We start from the raw sequence: 16,552 nt of genomic DNA on the forward strand, positions 1-16,552 counted from the left end.
ATAGCAAGCTGTTTGCCTGGACCACACTGGGGAAGACGCATCAGCATTGCAATAAACTGTTGTCCAAATGCCTCACCCATAGAGACTGGTTTGTTCCACATGTGTCACAGCTGTGAGCAATACAGATCCACTGCTTGGAAATGCCAAGGAGATTTGATTGTTAATAGCTTCACAAAAAGAAAACACAAAACAAAAAATAATGAAGACATCTTAGATACTTTGTGATATAGAAATGCAGTCTTTACATATTCTAGGCTTATTAGATTTCAAAGAGGGGTGCAAGAAAACAGAACACATCAGGTGGAGGGCAGATTGTTTATTCTATGCAACTCATTAGGAAATTGAAGAACAGAAGGGCAAATGTATGTGTAGTCATAGTTAACATGGTATTATATCTGCACAAAAACTTAATAAGCCCCATCGAGATCTCAGTGGAGTTGTCAGTCGGTGCTACATTGGAAGCATGACAAACCAGGGAGACTGCTTCATGGTAGGTCCCTGGGAACTTATTAAATCGGGTCTTAGTTTAACAGTCTTGGTACTTTGTGCCCTAATTGTGTATCATATGATCTACACAACCTTCAGAAGCTCATAATGGTGGCTGAAGCAGTGGGTGTAAAGATTGCTAGTGCCCCCTGAAACATTATAGGGTCAGCATGACTAGTTATCATAAACGGGGGTGGGGGGGATCTTATTCACAAAGTTCTAAGGCAGACACACGCCTAGCATTCATGGTGGCATTTGTGGTGGAGCCGTATGAGCGTCACAAAAAGTCATGAGGCATCAGTTTCTAACTGCAGATTAAAAACGTATGCCTACTTAGTCACTCTGTAAATGACATGCTGGAAGTGTTTGACTCTCAGAGTATGGGAATATTCTAATTTCAGTAGTACTAAATGGCCTCCAGGATCGACTGGTAAACCACAGTGAATATATAACCAAGCTGGGGAGAAACGATACACGTCAGAGATGTTTGGGCTGAGTGCAGACTAAGAAAAGGGCAAGCGTCTATTTGTGCCTACAACAGGAAGCGTACTGGCATACTGAGAACTTGGCATTTATTAGCTCATTACTCTAAGCCAATGGTTCTCGACCTGCCTAACACTGTGACCCTTAAAAACAGTTCCTCCCGTTATGGTGACCCCCAACCATAAAGTTCTTTTTGTTACTATTTCATAACTGTAATTTTGCTACTGCTATGAACTGTAATGTAAATATCTATGTTTCCCTATGGTCGTAAGTGACCTCTGTTTAAGGGTTATTCACTGCTTAAGCTAAGCAGTGAACCCCGGTCTGCCATGTTAATGTGGCACTTTTATAGACACAGAAATGGAGACACAGAAATTTGTACAAAATCAAGTCATAAGTGCATTGGTAGGACCATAATTGAACAGAGAATTCCCTGGATCCACAGTAAATGCACAGAAGTTCCTAATACCCCTAAAACCCAGATGAGACATTTTTCATTTTGTGTGTATACATTATAGGGATTGTTCTCATGCATATTAATAAGCACATACTCTCATGCTCACCTATATTCCCAATCCCAATGATTCCTTACAGTTTGAGAGCTTGAGTCTAATAAACTGTATTTTTAATTTTTGATCTCTTCTTGATAACTTAATTTTGAAAGAGTCTATCTCTTACATTCCATTAATGCACATACATTTAGCCCTTTGTTTTGCTTTATTTTTATCTGTTTGTTTTTTTCAAGGCAGGGTCTCATTATGTAGCTCTGGCTGTCCTGAAACTCACAGAGATCCACTTGCCTCTGCCTCCTTAGTGCTGGGATCCAAGGCGTGAGCCACCACCACGCAGCTTGTTTTGCATTTACTTTTACAAAGTTTGGTTTCTCCTTGGCTTACTGACTTCCCAGGAAGGAGTGAGGCAGAGCAACTGTGTGATCACTTTTCAAATGTTTGCACAGCTTGGGGACATATTGTAAAGCAGCCCCTTGGCTCCTCATCCCTAACCTACATTGTCCTCCAGGAGAGCAATGCACCCAAAATGATTTGATTGACAACAAGGGTCACAGTAGGGTACAATGAAAAAAAGTTAAAATGGGATCAGGAGAGTAAGTCACTTCAGAGTAAGTAACGCACTAGGATTCTACACACAAGAAAAACCCCTATCTTTAAACAGAAAAGAGTTACAGGGCTCCGTCACCGCAGGATTAACTTTATGGGATGGAACAGCAAGTGTGTGCTTTTGGTGTTTGTAAAATAGTTATATATTTTATATCACTCTATTTTTCTTGTATCGATACTTTATGACAACGTAAGTCATGCAAATAATAAAGGACTTGCCTGAAATAAGCTACCACCATGAATGAGTAAATTAGGTCACTTAAATTAATTAATGTCACTTCCAGGCCTAACCCAACATAAGCAACACAAGCTACACTTCCTCCCTCAAAGAAGTGCTGTTCTTTCAAAAAAGTAAACAAACAAACCTCAAACACTGCAGAAAACAAATATGTGTGCCTCAAGGAAGCAGAGTCCTGGAGGTAAAGGAAGCAGGAAAGACAAAGAAAACATTTAAATAAAAGCCTGAAAAATCCTCACACTTAGGAAAACTGCCCCTCCCCATGAAGGAGGTTGAGAACAGCTTGTAACAGGCGAGTGTGCGGAGATATTATTTTCTGTTTCTCTTGTCAGAAGGGATTCAGTCTTTGAAATATGTCTAGCTAAACTGCAGAATTCGGTTCCATGATTAATGAACTAAATTACGTTTTATTTCTTAAATGTGTTGGGGATTCATCCTGTGGTCTTCCCCCGGTCTTAAGGATTAGAGCAGCTGGAAGGCACATCTGGTTACAGGCAGGCGGCTCTCTGGGTGTTCTTTCTCCCCTCCTTTAGAAGAAGGAGGTGTGGGGAACTGCAGAAACTTTTATTGGGTAAGTGTGGTTTTTTTTTTTAATTCTCAAAAATGATGCTTACTCTATTCCCTCTAATGAGAAAGATAAAGAGTAGTTATTGAGATATATAAAATATATCTAATTCATAAGTTAAAAACTTTATTCGGCATGGTGTTAGACCCTTTATTAATCCTTCCCTTCAGGAAAATGTTTGTATTTGTAGGGCAAATATTTTAATGACATTCTTCCTTGGAATGACTTGTAAATAGATTTTATAATAGCAATTTTATATTTTACTTATATTTATCACTTTAATCAAAAGCTCATGTCTGGATAAATTTCATTATGTTTGATTTTTTTTTAAATGCTTCTTCCTTTGTTGAAATGCTTTAATGGGGCGCCAAATCTGCCACTGTAACTGTCATTCTCCACGGTAGAAAGAAATGTATGAATCTTCCAGCATTTAATAAAAGGAAATGTAAGACCCAAGAACCTACAAGAGAAGAAACCCTGTCAGTCTCCCCTCTGTGCCCACTTGGTGAACATTCTCTCTCCCCACCATATCAAAAGTTAATCCTGTGGAAAATTCTCCTCGAAGCATGCTTTGGAGCATCACTTATATACAAGGCTGGTTTTTCCAGTTTCATAAAACGTGAGCTCATGTCTAGGGAATCTTCCCAACTAGAACAGGCAGAGAAGAAAAAGAAACCGTTTATTCTCAAAGTCTTGGGGCTGGAGAGGCTTCCCCTGGAAGCTGAGAACGCTGAGAAGGGCCAGGGCTGCGGTGACCAAGGCTTGCATAACCCTCCAGAGACCTTTGTTTGCTGTTTGCATGTTTATTTGTTCAGCTTCACTGATGAGAACGAGTGGGATAAATGTTTAAGTGTTTTCTTGTTTAAAAAGAAACAGGATATTTGGAAATGGGCTTACAGACTCCTTTACTGATTAAAGAACAATCAGTCATCAAAGATGTTAATGCCACATAATCAAAAATCATATAAACAAAACTGAAAAGAAAACACTTCAATGTCAAAATATTAACTGTATTTACCTCAGGGTAGTGAAGTAATGGTAACTTTACTTTTTCATTTTTAATGTTGGTGTAAATAAATATAGTTTTCTAAAATGTGCATGTGCACTACTTCATTTTTATTTTATAAAAGTACAAAACAAAACAAAAATACTTGCAGCTAGAAAGACAGGGTCAGAAGAATGCCTCCTTGCCGAGGTGTCTATACAGTGTCTGAGGAAATATGCCCTACACTAGTCTCTAGTCCTAAGAAAAACTTCAAGGTAGGTTCTCAGTCCTAAAATAGTTAGAAAACAAGTAAACAATGCATGTAGAAGCATTGAGTGTCTCCAGACCAAGCACTGGAGTCATGTACAGGAAGGTACAGAAAGAGATTTACAGGGCCTGCAATTAAACAGAAGTATCACAAAGAAGTGTCATGGCACTAGAACCTTGGAAGGTAGCATATACCGAGCCAGCTCATTCTCTTAAGAAGCTGAGACACAGAAATGAGACTTCCACATAGGAATACACCTTCCCAGCTAGCACAGGAGGGCACAGCAGCAAGCCAGCTTCTCTCAAGATTTAGGCTTGTGAACATGGCAAATTGCTAGAGCAGGATGAAAATGAAGACTTTAGAGAAAGAGGAGGAGGAAGAAGAGGAGGGAAAGGAGGAGGAGGAGGAAGAGGAGGAGGAGGAAAAGGAGAGGAGGAAGAGGAGGAGGAAGAGGAGGAGGAAGAGGAGGAGGAGGAAAAGGAGGAGAAGGAAGAGGAGGAGGAGGAGGAAGAGGAGGAGGAGGAAAAGGAGGAGGAGAAAGAGGAGGAGGAAGAAGAGGAGAAGGAGAGGAGGAGAAGGAAGAGGAAGAAAATGTCAAGATAACTCATTCATCCTTGGTTCCATGATGTTGGAAAGTTTGAAAAGCAATTGTGTGCTCTAATGTGGGCAGAGATAGGATTTTTAAACACTGTATCTGGTAGAAACCATAGATAGATGTGCTTTAAGGATTCTAAGCACTGCACATCTCCTTATCTGCAGGTAAGAAAGGACAAGTAGGCACATGTGGAGAGCTATCAGGAAAGGAGAGGGTGCAGGTTGATGGACTAGGGATTTTAAAGAGGAGGGGTTTAGGTAGATTTTTAAAGGTAAACTGGAAGGGAATTAAAGATGAAGCCTGCAAGGGCATAAGAGAAGGAGAGTTGCGGGTGGATGTTTCACTTCTGCCACGTGTTGGCCCCTAGGAAAATAGGGAAATCTGAGGATCAAAGGATGGGAGCTCCGCACGTTGTTATCTCTGTGGCCAAAGCACCTCTGTGACACTGGAACAGAAATATCAAGTAGGTGACTGCATACATAGATCTGTGACTTCAATAGAGTTGTCTAGCTATGAGCGGGGAATAATAATATATAAATGGCTATGGACAGTATAGACCTGGGCAAGAAGCAGAAATTGGGAAGAGAGACTAGAGTGCTTAGTACTGTCACTAGATGGTGAAAACTTTTGACTGAAAGTGCTTACTAAGCACCACCAGTTGACAACCGTCTCTGTGTTGCAGCTGCGACGAGCTATGGCAGTATCTGTGGAAGAAACGCCAATAGAAAGTGGATTAGAGAGTTGGGATGCCGATCATTATTTACTGCCACTTTCTGCTCTAGATTAGTGGCGGTGCATGGGAATGACAATGAGCAAAGATTTAGAATCCATGGTATATTTTCCATTAGGACCTTGAGTTCCGTGAGCTCATCAGTTATCCCGAGAAGGAACAGACACAAGAAACAACTCAAAAAAAAAAAAAAAAAAAAAAAAAAAAAAAAAAAAAAAAAAAAAACAACAACAACAACAACCAGTGGGTTGCTAACTGGGAGAGAGGACAGGTGCTGTAGTACACCGCTGTGATTTTAACATATAGGAGTCGGGAGACAGGAGTACCATTGTAAGTCCAAAGCTATTCTCATCTGTGTCATGAGTTCCCAGATACTCAGGACTACATGGTTGAGACCCCCGTCTCAAGAACCCCCAAGTCAAAAGTGAAATAATGAAGTGGATTAGCAAAGAGGAAGAATACAGGTAAAATCTGGCATGGTATAGATACTGGAGCTCAGCACTCACCCCTCTCTTTCAGAAGATTCCAGAACATAATATTTAAGGGTTGTTTTAAGTTCTAGCACTAAATTTGTTGAGGCAGAGACACAAAGAACAAAAAGTAAAAAGGGCAGGTTGCTGGAACCTGACTCTCTCCCCACCCACCAGGCCCAAGCCAATCCTACCAAGCCTTTGGCAGACTGGCACCGGATTAGTATAAAGCGATTGCCTGTAAACATGAGAAAAAGTGGTTCTCTGATTGTACCTACTGCTGGCCAGGCCCTACACTTTGCCCGTATTCAAGCTGATTGGCACAGGTTTTGATTGAGTTGGCCTTGAAGTTGTCTTTCTGAGTCTCCTTTGAAAAGACTTGGCTTCCTTGTATGAACCTAGCTGAGAGAGCACCCATCTGTTTCTCATGCTTATTTATAACTACACCTCCTTCTGGGGCTGTGAGGTCCTTTAAAATATAATGCAGTGAGTAATAAGGAGAAAGTAGCTGAATGGGATCAATGTTCACACTCTCTGACACAGGATTGTGGGAAAATAATCTCCCTCACAGCTCTAGCCTCCTGCTCCAGCTTCTACTGAGCGTCTCAGGTCAGATTATCTGGAAACGTCTGTATTCGCTGTCATCTACACCGAGACAACAGTATTCGCTGTCATCTACACCGAGACAACAGTATTCGCTGCATCTACACCGAGACAACAGTATTCTCATTCAGCCATTGTGCTGTCTTCTTCCCACCACCACTGAGTAAGAAGAAAATGAAAAGAACTGTGAAATTTACAGAGGGGGTTAAGAATTTATCTTCAAGTCCCTGAAGCAGGGATTGGAAGCGATATCAAGTGTTCAAACTTCAGTATCTCACAAGTATTTGGGCAGTTAACTGCTTTCCTTTGAGGAAAGAGGGTTACCCTCCATTCCAGGGTGCCAGACTTCCTGTCCTATTTAAAGACTTACAGGTATTCTAAGGGTTTCTATTGCAGCTTGAAATATATCTTGCTAATACCAGCCAAATCTACACACACACACACACACACACACACACACACACACACACACACACACACACACATCAGCATGCCCCCTCCATAGAACCTAGGGGCCAGTTCTAACAGCTATAACTGAAGGGCCAGTCTTGTGGCAATGTCTTCATGCTGTGGGGATTTTCTATGTTTTGCCATTTACACAGAAGAGTCCTACAGCTTGTGTCTCCCAGCTAAGGGCAGTATTTATTTATTTATTTATTTATTTATTTATTTTTTTATTTATTTTAAAAGCAGACTACTTCCCAGCCTCAGTCCTGGAGAACTGCACCCCCTATTGGAAAGAAAAGGCAAGCAGGAACCAGTCAGGCTAGGCTGGTGGTCCTGCCTTGCAAAAGGCAGGGATTTTTGGACTAGGAGGAAGCCGGTAGAGGTGGAGGAGGCTGGTTTGTATCTTTGCCTGGGCACAGACAAAAGCAGTGAAAACCAAAGACACTGATAGCTATGTTTTAAAATTAAAAAATCTTTGTTCAGTTAGTTCCTCTTTACCTAAAGCACGCACACACACACACACACACACACACACACCCCAGAACACTACTACTTCTCATTTCTCATGCACATTCCAAGTGGATTCTTCATTTGATGCTGAGCCTGGTGTAACCAATGATCATAAAAAGGAGACTGGCGTCCTCAGGGCCCGAGCCTTCCTTACTCTGCAATACGGAAAAGGGTTTTAGGCACTCAGGATCCAAGAATTTATGTGGCCACAACTCAGCCCTCTGTCCCTCATTCGAGAACTCCAGAAATGATGAAATTATAAGTTTTGACTGTCTTTGGGCTCCTCTAAAAGGTTACTGTTTTATTTGTTGACACGATTTCTGTTTCTTTCATAAGCAGCCGCTAAGTCATCACAGGTAGAGATTATTTCACTCCTATAAGCAACCAAGGTTGTAACCCTCTGGAATCAGCTTTAGATTTTTTTTTTAATTAAGTGATTTCAAGCCAATAAAATACTATTACTTTTAAAGTCAGTATGTCACAGAGGTCTACACAAATACTTCTTTGAGAACTCGGATCTATTGATGCTAAGAACCTGCTAATATTCAGTCTCCAGTAGAGACATCGTTCTGTAAAACTAAACTTGCTAACTCAGAAGCGTCCCTGCCAGTCCTGCTTCCTTTCTCTGGTACCTACACCTATCCTGGCTTAACCAGAAGCTGCACTTTGCACAAAGGAGCCCATGCGGCTTTGCTGATATTTTCACTACTATTTGAGATTATTTACTTTAGGGCTCTAAGTTTTGTTTTTCCCCAAGAATCCAAATTCTTGTGGATCAATACCATTACGAAAGGCACACAGATCTTTTTCTTGATAAAGAGGGAGAGAAAAAGTAGGAAACCCATGGAAGGTGGCATCTCATAGCATCAGAGTAGATCAAGGAAATGGGACAAGGCATGGCTCACCATTTAGTGATGCTCTGCCTATAAGTAATTCTCTAATTGTTAGCCCACAAATGGCCATAAGGACATTTAACAACAACAACAAAAATAATCATTTTTTTTAAAATTAAATGTTGCTCTATCCAAGACTGGATAGAGTCTTCTGAGATCCATATTTTACTTTTTATTGGGGGAGGGGGGATACTGTCCGCCTGAAAATCTCTTTCTGCCCACTCCCAACACAATGCAAAACCCATCTCCTTTTCTATAAATACCCCTTTCCATTTTCAAAGTGGTTCCTCATGTGGCTCTTCTACAGAGTTAATAAAATGAACATTCCACAGCATACAAAGAGGATGGAGCCTTAAACTGAAGGTTCCCTGGGGTCACAGTGCAAGACCCACAGGCACAGAAGTTTGAAACAACTGGGTACCCGCAGTCCCAGAGTTTTTGCCTGCTTTGTCTAGGCGGAGATTCTGCTCACTACGTGTCAGTGAATCCCGATAAACACCGCATAGGGAGAGGATTGTAAATTCTTTAAAATAAAACATCCAATTGGTCTAGAGACCGTCATAGGTCATAGTTGAGAATCTATAGCCGCCATTTAGAGCATAGGGCTCCCAGGCGGAAACTCTTTAGAAACTCAGCCTTGGGAGTCCGCCCCTGTAATAGAAAAGCACTCGCTGCTTTCGCAGGGGGCCTGAGGGGTGGCATTTGTTGGTTTGGGGATGATTTATACATCCCTGCTGTTAAATCAAGAATGATGGGAAGACAAAGGAACTACTGACATTGGTGTGATCTGCTGCGGGCCTGTTTTTTGCTACCCAGCACTGTGACTTGAGTTAAGAAAGTTCATCCGCACAGAGCAAAATCTAAGGCTAGGAAGCTACAGGGTCTCAGAAGGGTTTCATGGAATAGGAGAATGAGCCTCAAGGAGTCTGGTCAGCCCAAGTCCTTGGCTCTTCTGGGTGCAATTCCCTGATATTTCAAACCCCAAGACATCCTTGGTCCCCAAACTTTCGAAGTTACTAAATTGTCTTTTTCTCTAAAAATTTTAAGAGGACGCACCCATGATCCTCTCTGTCCCAGTACGTAAAATAAGCAAAATAAGCAGGTCACCACCCGCCTTTGAGATACACTTCAGGACTGGGGAACTCCTTTGCTCCTGGATTTTTATCCCTTGCTCCTGTGAAGAGAGAAATTTCCAGGCCACCCTTAAGAGGACTTGTTTTATGATCTTTGTCTTGAATTAAGATCCTTGAGGCCTGAATTCAAATTCAGAGTACCAGCATGGGGCACAAACCCTAGGGTGGTGCTGCCAAAGACACTTGTGGCGCCATAATTATTGTGAAAGGAGCCACAACTGGGAGAGAGGGAATTGATATTATTTTGATGCAGATTCCAACTGGGGAGCGCCCTAGAGAAGGTTCTTTTCTCCTCTGGCTTAGAGAAATTGGGAAGCTGGGCCAGGGAGAGTGTGGCTGGTGGCTCAGGAGGGCGATCCTTGGCCTGCGTTTACACCTCTGCCTTTGTGACAAATCGATTTCCCGCGCCGCTGTTGTTCCCCATTTGCATCCACCACGGCCCGGGGCCCAGCTGTGCCCGGGTGCACACTTAGCGCCGGCTGGTGAATGTGTGCGTGCGCGCGCGCGCGCGCGTGTCTAATTGACTTTCCGTCTACCTTTTTATGACTACATGTGTTTTCAACAAAAGGTCTTATTAGGACAATCTGGTTTCACTAATTTAGAGGTTGGGAACGTGGAAGGCAGGCGTGTTTTTTTTTTTTTTAAGAGTTTGCAGAAGTTGAAATTAAGAAGTTGACAGCGAGATGAACTGTTCGCCCCAAGAATAGGTCTGCCTGTTTTTATGACTTCTTCCTTTCCCTGCTACTCAATCCTTCTCTGCCATCACCGGCGTTCACACACTCGCAGTCGTTCCTCCTTTACATTAGCCGTAGATTTTTAACAGTGTTAAATGAACCAAAAATTTCCAGAGAAATATACAGGGCTGGGAGAAACAATAATAAAAGCAGTCCTTCCACAGAGAAGAAAATAGAGTGGGGGTCTGCCCCTGACCAGAAGGAGGAATGAAAGGGCAAGATTACTGACTTAAAGTGGGAGAGGACAGTAAGGGCTCTTAACTTTTGATAACAATTGACCAGGTTAAAATGCAAAGTTTCACAAAATTAAGGCTATTATTGAGGGCATGAGTCGAACCTTAATGCTAATTTCCTCTAGATAGATCGAGAGGCCAACTTTCCATATAGCTGGAAGACTAAGGCAGCTGTTCATTGTTTCCCATCTCTTTGAAAGGTATTTTCTTTTCTCACTCTGAGCACCTGACTGGCTGTGAACTTCTCCATCCCCTGTGACCCCTACTGTGACCCCTAAATCCCTTACAGCCAAATCTCCCACAGCAGCTCTCCTCTTTTGCAGACTCCCCTCTTCCCTGTCTCTAATCTGAGCTCTGATGTCTGCTACAGGCTGGGAAACAGAGGGTGACAACCTGTCACAGGTCCCAACTGCCTCTGCGTTCTACCTGGTGCTCAAGAGTAAGGAAGGGTATCTATCTAGGGAGCTGCTTGATTTGAGATAAGAGTCTCCTGTTATCTATCACCCCCTGTGGAGAAGGGGAAGGTTAAGAAAAAATCCGCTTCCAAAAGCAATAGCTTCTTAGTATAAACCCGAAGCCCATCTCCCCCAGAAAGGCAAAGACAGTCAGCCCCGTGTGGGTGTGTGTATGTCTCCCTGACTTCTTTCTAAATTCTAAGTGCTGCTCACTGATACTCCTCACCTCATCCAGCATTTTAAGTTGACTGGTGACTGTCCTGTTTGGTGTATCCTTTACCTAGGCAAGCCTGATTACCTCCCTGGGTCCTCTCTCCATTGGCCTCTCTAGTCACTACAAATATGAGCTGGTGCAGAGTTCGCTGCAGATTCATGAGATCTTGTCCCCTTTTCTGGGGGACAATAGGTCCTCTGACCCCCCTTTCTGGAAACCTTAAAATCGGTCAGGGGATTTATATATGTGCTGTGACCTTGGTGATTCTAGTGTCAACCAGCTTCCGTACAGCCGCTCCAAATCAGCTCCTCAGTGGCTTCCTTTACCTGGCTTTTTCTATACTCAGTGGAAGACCATGACCATCCCGGAGCTCCCTTCTAGCCTTTCCTTAAAGAACAAACAAAACAAAATCCAGATGAACCAATAAAAACAGTACAGGGGTTCTGTCCCTTTCTAGCCCAGCACGGTTTCTAAAGTCGACTGCCACCCTGGGGTTCTGGCTTGCTGAGGCCAGTCTTGGTCCTGCTTTTCCTATGTACCAGCCTTTTGTGGAGCAAAGAGCAGTATTACCCTCTCTTTTCTGACCACCCTGGTCTTCAACACAGCAGTTTCTGCAATACTTGTTTTCTCTTGGCATCGTTTATGGGTTGTGGTGGTGGTGGTAGTATAAAGTTCTAACATTAGCTCTTCAAATAGTGATAACTTTTGAGATCAACAATGAGCCGTGTAGAAACTGTCTTGATAGAATCACAGAGTTCCAGGTACTATCTTCCTAGATATTGTTTTATATTTTGCCCCAGTGAAAATACTCATAGTATTTTGTAGTCCATTTTATTAGAGCTTCAGATACTGTATCCGTGTGATGCTGGCATGTATACCAGGATCAGCCTCCCTCAAACTCTACACAGAATAACTATAGCTCGGAACCTAGCCCTTACCCAGGCTTTGGGGACACTGATTCTTCCTGGGTGTGGTTTAGACTGGTATATATATATATAATTCAAATGGCTAGTTCATATCTCTTTATCCAGCTCATGTGGTGCTCAGTGAGCCCAATCCAGCGTTGACTGTCCCCAAGATACTGCCATCTGAACTACTTCAATCCTAGCAGACTGCAGAACTAGGAGCCACTGCCCTGATCACATAGGGCTCTCCTGTGGCTTCTGTGAGCTTGGTTCCCCCCACTGTGCCCAGGAACCCTTTCCAGCTGGCTCTGATGCCAGTTTGTTTTGAGTGCCTTAAAAATTATTTGGTAATCTAAGAGGGACAGTGCCTTGAGAGAATCGCAGAATGGCAGAGGGCCTTCGGAGCTCTAAAGGAGCGATCAGCACATAATGATAAGGAAAGAGGTCATTTTAGAATGTTCTGCCGGGTCCAGACTTTTGCAACTTCTCTGTACATCTGACTAGAGAATGAGCCCAGGTGACAAGTGTGTTATATACTAAGAGACCACGATATACACTTGCAGTCAGTCTTTTTGTAAAGGTGAAGTTAATAACTGAGATGTGACTAAGGCTGGGGAAGGCAGCTTGTTCATAGACTTTTCTGGAGGTCTAGGGGCCAACAGGCCGTGCTGCACAGGAACTTGGGCCTGCAACCCGCGATTCCCCTATGCAAATATGGTGTTAGACCAAGCCAGGCAGTCTCTGGATTTTGCTTCTAACGAAAATTCTCCTAGCTTCATCAAGGTTTAACTTAATAGGTGGGTTTTTAGCTCTATCTTAAACAAGGTAGAGATGACAGCAGAGGTCAGAGAGCAAGCCTGGGCGACAAGAATTGTGTGTTCCCGCGCTGCCCTTAGTCTTTTCCAGGCTTGGGTCATATGCACAGAGGGTATGCGACCTTAGTCCTGTCTTCCAGGTTCCTCTGAGCACAGTGCTTTCCCTTCAACCCCAGGGAAGACGCGCTCCCAAGCCTGCCCTGCATCTTTGTTCCCTGTTTTCTCTAACCGAGGTGGCTGTGTAGCCTGCGCTCTGGCCGGACCGGACCGCTCCTACCCTGGCGTGGACGCCCCGCCTGCCTGCGGGATTTCTGACCGCCGCTCCGCCCGAACTGGAGATGCAGCCCTGGCGGCTGGAGACAGTGGTGGCCGCAGAATCCCTGCATGGGATCCCCTGGCCTCCCAGCGTCCCTGGGCCTCCGGGTCTCTCTCCAGCGCCCGCTTGGCTTACAGCATTGGGGGAGCCCTCTTTTTCTCATCGGTCTTTCTGCGATCAGCAACCAGCCACTTTTCCCAGGACTCCTAACTTCTTAACGCCTTGTCTCCCCGAAACCGAAGCCTGGAACACGCTCCCGCCGCCCTCCCCGGGCCTCCACCCTGTGTCCCCAGCGCACACTCCCCGGAGCACGCGCCCTCACTCACTGTCCTGCTGAGGGGTGTCGCTGCCACTGGTCAGTCCCGGTGACTCCAGCAGGCTCCGGCCCGCCTCGCCCACACTTTCGTCTGCTTGTGCCGCCACCATGTCCCCGGCCTCCTCCAGGTCTAGCAGGTGACTGACGGAGAAGTTCTTTTTCGCCTGCAGGGTGTCGAGGTTGCCCGGGCTGTCCAAGCGGCCGCCCAGCGCCGGTTGCCGCTCCAGAACGTGCCCGTAGCTGGAGGTCATGGTCTCCCCTCCAATCCCACCCACCCCCCTCTTCCCGCTCGAATCAACACCAAACGCTGTGGGCGTGAGGGGGGAGAGGAGCCGAGTGGGGAAGAAAGAGGGGGGAGTGGAGAGAGAGAGAGAGAGAGAGAGAGAGAGAGAGAGAGAGAGAGAAACAGAGGGTGGGACCCCTTCTGAAGTGTAGAACTTTCGGGACAAGTAACTTTCCCTGCAGCCTCGGTTACTTCGCTAAAGCCAAGTCCAGCGCGGTCCAGAGAGATAATCCACACCAAAAAGTTCAAAAATAAAAACAAAACAAACAACCTATGCTTAGATCAAAAAGAAAAAAAATATCCCTTTCAACTCTTAAAAAGCGTCCACTCGCAGACACTAAAAATAATAATAAGGGGGAGCGAGGAAAGGGGAGGCCAGCGGGGCGGGGGAGTTAGGCAAACAGAAGAGAGAAGAAGGGGTGGAGAGAAGAATCAAAGTGGCTTTAAAAAAATTAGAGAAAGAGGTTAAAAAAAGTTATTCCCCCGGCAAGAGTTCAAGCGCCAACAGAAGAAGGCTTGTTCCAGCTTTAAAATGTCTTCAAGAAAGCGCGTTCCCCCTCTCTGCACTCCTGTGGATTCTCGGGAGTGACTAGAATTTCAGGAGAGTGATGTCTTGCAGATGTATTAGAGAGCAGGATTCTCACTTTACTCTTCGTAAGGAGGAAAAAAAAATAAGAAATAAAGAAGCGGGGCTTCAAGAGTCTGCAGAAGGGTGGCGGTCCCCCTTCCCTCCGCTCTCTCCCCCTTCTCCGTGCGGAGCTCCTTTTCCCTTCTCAGTTGGATCAAGAAGCTCTCTGGCACTTCAAAAGGCACAGGCTGGCATGGAGAGGAGGCTTTGTAGGGAATACAAGAAAATTGGAGACCCCTGGGAGGGCAGATCTCCACTTAATAGGAGCCTGTAATTACGTGGCAAAGCCTTTGTGCGGCGCCTGACGTTTTACAGACCCCCTTTCTCCATCACAATCTCCTACCTCCTTTTCCTCGGACCGAAAAAACAGTCTGATTAAGAAAACCCCTTTGCCAACATCAGAGCCAGAGAGAAAGGGAGAGGGAGGGAGCAAGAGAGGAGGAGGGAGGGAGGAAGGAGGGAGGGAGGGAAAAGGGAGGGAAGCTAAGGAGAGAGCCCCTTTGGATTTTTAAAATAAAGGTCTAATTATCATTCCCTTGCAGTAGTATCACAGAGAGAAAAGTGCCCGAAACCCGCAGTCACTTTAAAACGGGGCTGATTATTTTGTTTCAGCATTAACTCCTCCGGATTTGTTTGAGATCCTCTTGGAATATCTCATTTGCATGTTTTGATAACAGCTGAGGGCAAACTTGTTAGGAAAAGAAAAAAGAAAAAGGAACAGGGAAAAGATGCACATCTATAACAGTCAAATCTGCGGCTGCACCGCCCCCCAGTAACTTTTCCTGCAGCTTTGTTTTGGCGGAGAGCGCAGGGAGAGTCTGAGACTGAACGGCAAAAAAGAGCAAGCCTATTAAAGCTCGTTTGGCTCTGTAGAGACAGCCTATTAAATAATGTAATAAAATAACAAGAGCGATAATAACGGGAGGCTCTCTACGATCTAAAGACGGCTTGGGCAGATCCAGAAGTCTTCAGCTTCGAATGGATTCGAGACTTTCGCTGCCACCAGAAATCCCCAGGCTTCAGACAGTAGAAAATTTACATATTCATTAAACCAGAAGAAAGTCCGTCCTGATAATTCCCCTACCTTTGCCAATGTTCTAATTTCTTGCTCGTAGCCGAGGCTGCCCCAGATCAGAGCAGACAGGAACACTGGGGCTGAAGAAGTTGGGGGGAGCAGGAGGAGCTGGGGGTGGGGTGGGCTCTGTGCTAATCTGTATCCAGTTCGGTGAGGCCCTGGCAAACACAGAGACTGAGGAAGGTCGAAGTCTATGACCAGGCTTGACAGAGGGCAGAGCGGTGCTGGACGGTGTTTTCATGACCTGTTGGAATCTGGTAACAGCTTTAATAGTCTCATTAGGAATGAGTTACTATATGGCCAGTAAGTAAAATAGTATGTGCTTATTTGTGGCGTTTTATGTTCTTTAAACACACACATACATACGTTTCCCCTCGCTCCCCTGATTGCTAGATTTCCCCTTCTCCTGTAGCTATGAGATTGAATTGAAAAGAAGGAAGGGTCCCAGTGTGTATAAATGGTTTCTGTGCTCCAAACGGCCATAGTTAGCCCAGAACTTCCAGCCCTGATCTGGGAAAAGAACATTTGATGCCATCAAAGGGCTGTAGATTGAAACCAGATGTGCGCGCCTCGGTTCTTTCCATGCATTTAATTAAGGAGCCAGGATGGAGGAGACTTTTTCATCATTAGTCCACCCGCCGCCCCCTCCTTTTTCCACCCCTCGCCTCGCTCCAGCCACTCGTGCCGTGCCCCCGACCGGCAGCCCCCAGCCCCGCCAAAGTGCTCTGGTCGCCCCTGCTCGGCAGCTCAGGCTCTGAGCCGCGAAGGTTTGTCTGCCGGAGGGCATCTAAGCCAGAAGAGCTGGTTCTTGCGCTGGGGACTTGCCCGTGGGTGGGCCAGACAGAGTGGGGACTTGAGTATCCTGAGGTGCTTTCGGAGATGCCAACGGTGAGACTCCTAGAGCCTAAAGTGCCTGGAGTGGAAGCGACTCGATGGTCAGGTTAAAGTGGCATATTTCCACCGGTGTCTCTGGAACTCTCTGCTCCCTTAGGGGAAAGGAGACACCCTTTCTCTCTTCCTAAGGCCAGACAGCATCAGTCTCTCCCATATCTTC

At 44.9% G+C, this 16,552-nt stretch overlaps 1 protein-coding gene across 4 annotated transcripts in view; it reads right to left on the reverse strand.

Moving 5' to 3' along the window:
• The window catches only part of Prrx1 (paired related homeobox 1), a 70,027-nt gene extending 53,754 nt beyond the window's left edge, over positions 1-16,273 (reverse strand). For 3 of the 4 annotated variants that reach the window (NM_011127.2, NM_175686.3, NM_001025570.1), the window contains exon 1: positions 13,523-14,778. In NM_011127.2, coding sequence (NP_035257.1) covers positions 13,523-13,763 — 241 coding nt within the window. In that variant the 5' untranslated portion in view covers positions 13,764-14,778. Of the gene's footprint in view, positions 1-13,522 lie in introns of all 4 variants that reach the window. The other variant, XM_006496703.4, reaches the window with a different exon arrangement.
• Positions 16,274-16,552: the final 279 nt, after the last annotated feature.

This window comes from Mus musculus, chromosome 1 (genome assembly GCF_000001635.26).
Source record: "Mus musculus strain C57BL/6J chromosome 1, GRCm38.p6 C57BL/6J".
Taxonomy (NCBI): Eukaryota; Metazoa; Chordata; class Mammalia; order Rodentia; family Muridae; genus Mus; species Mus musculus.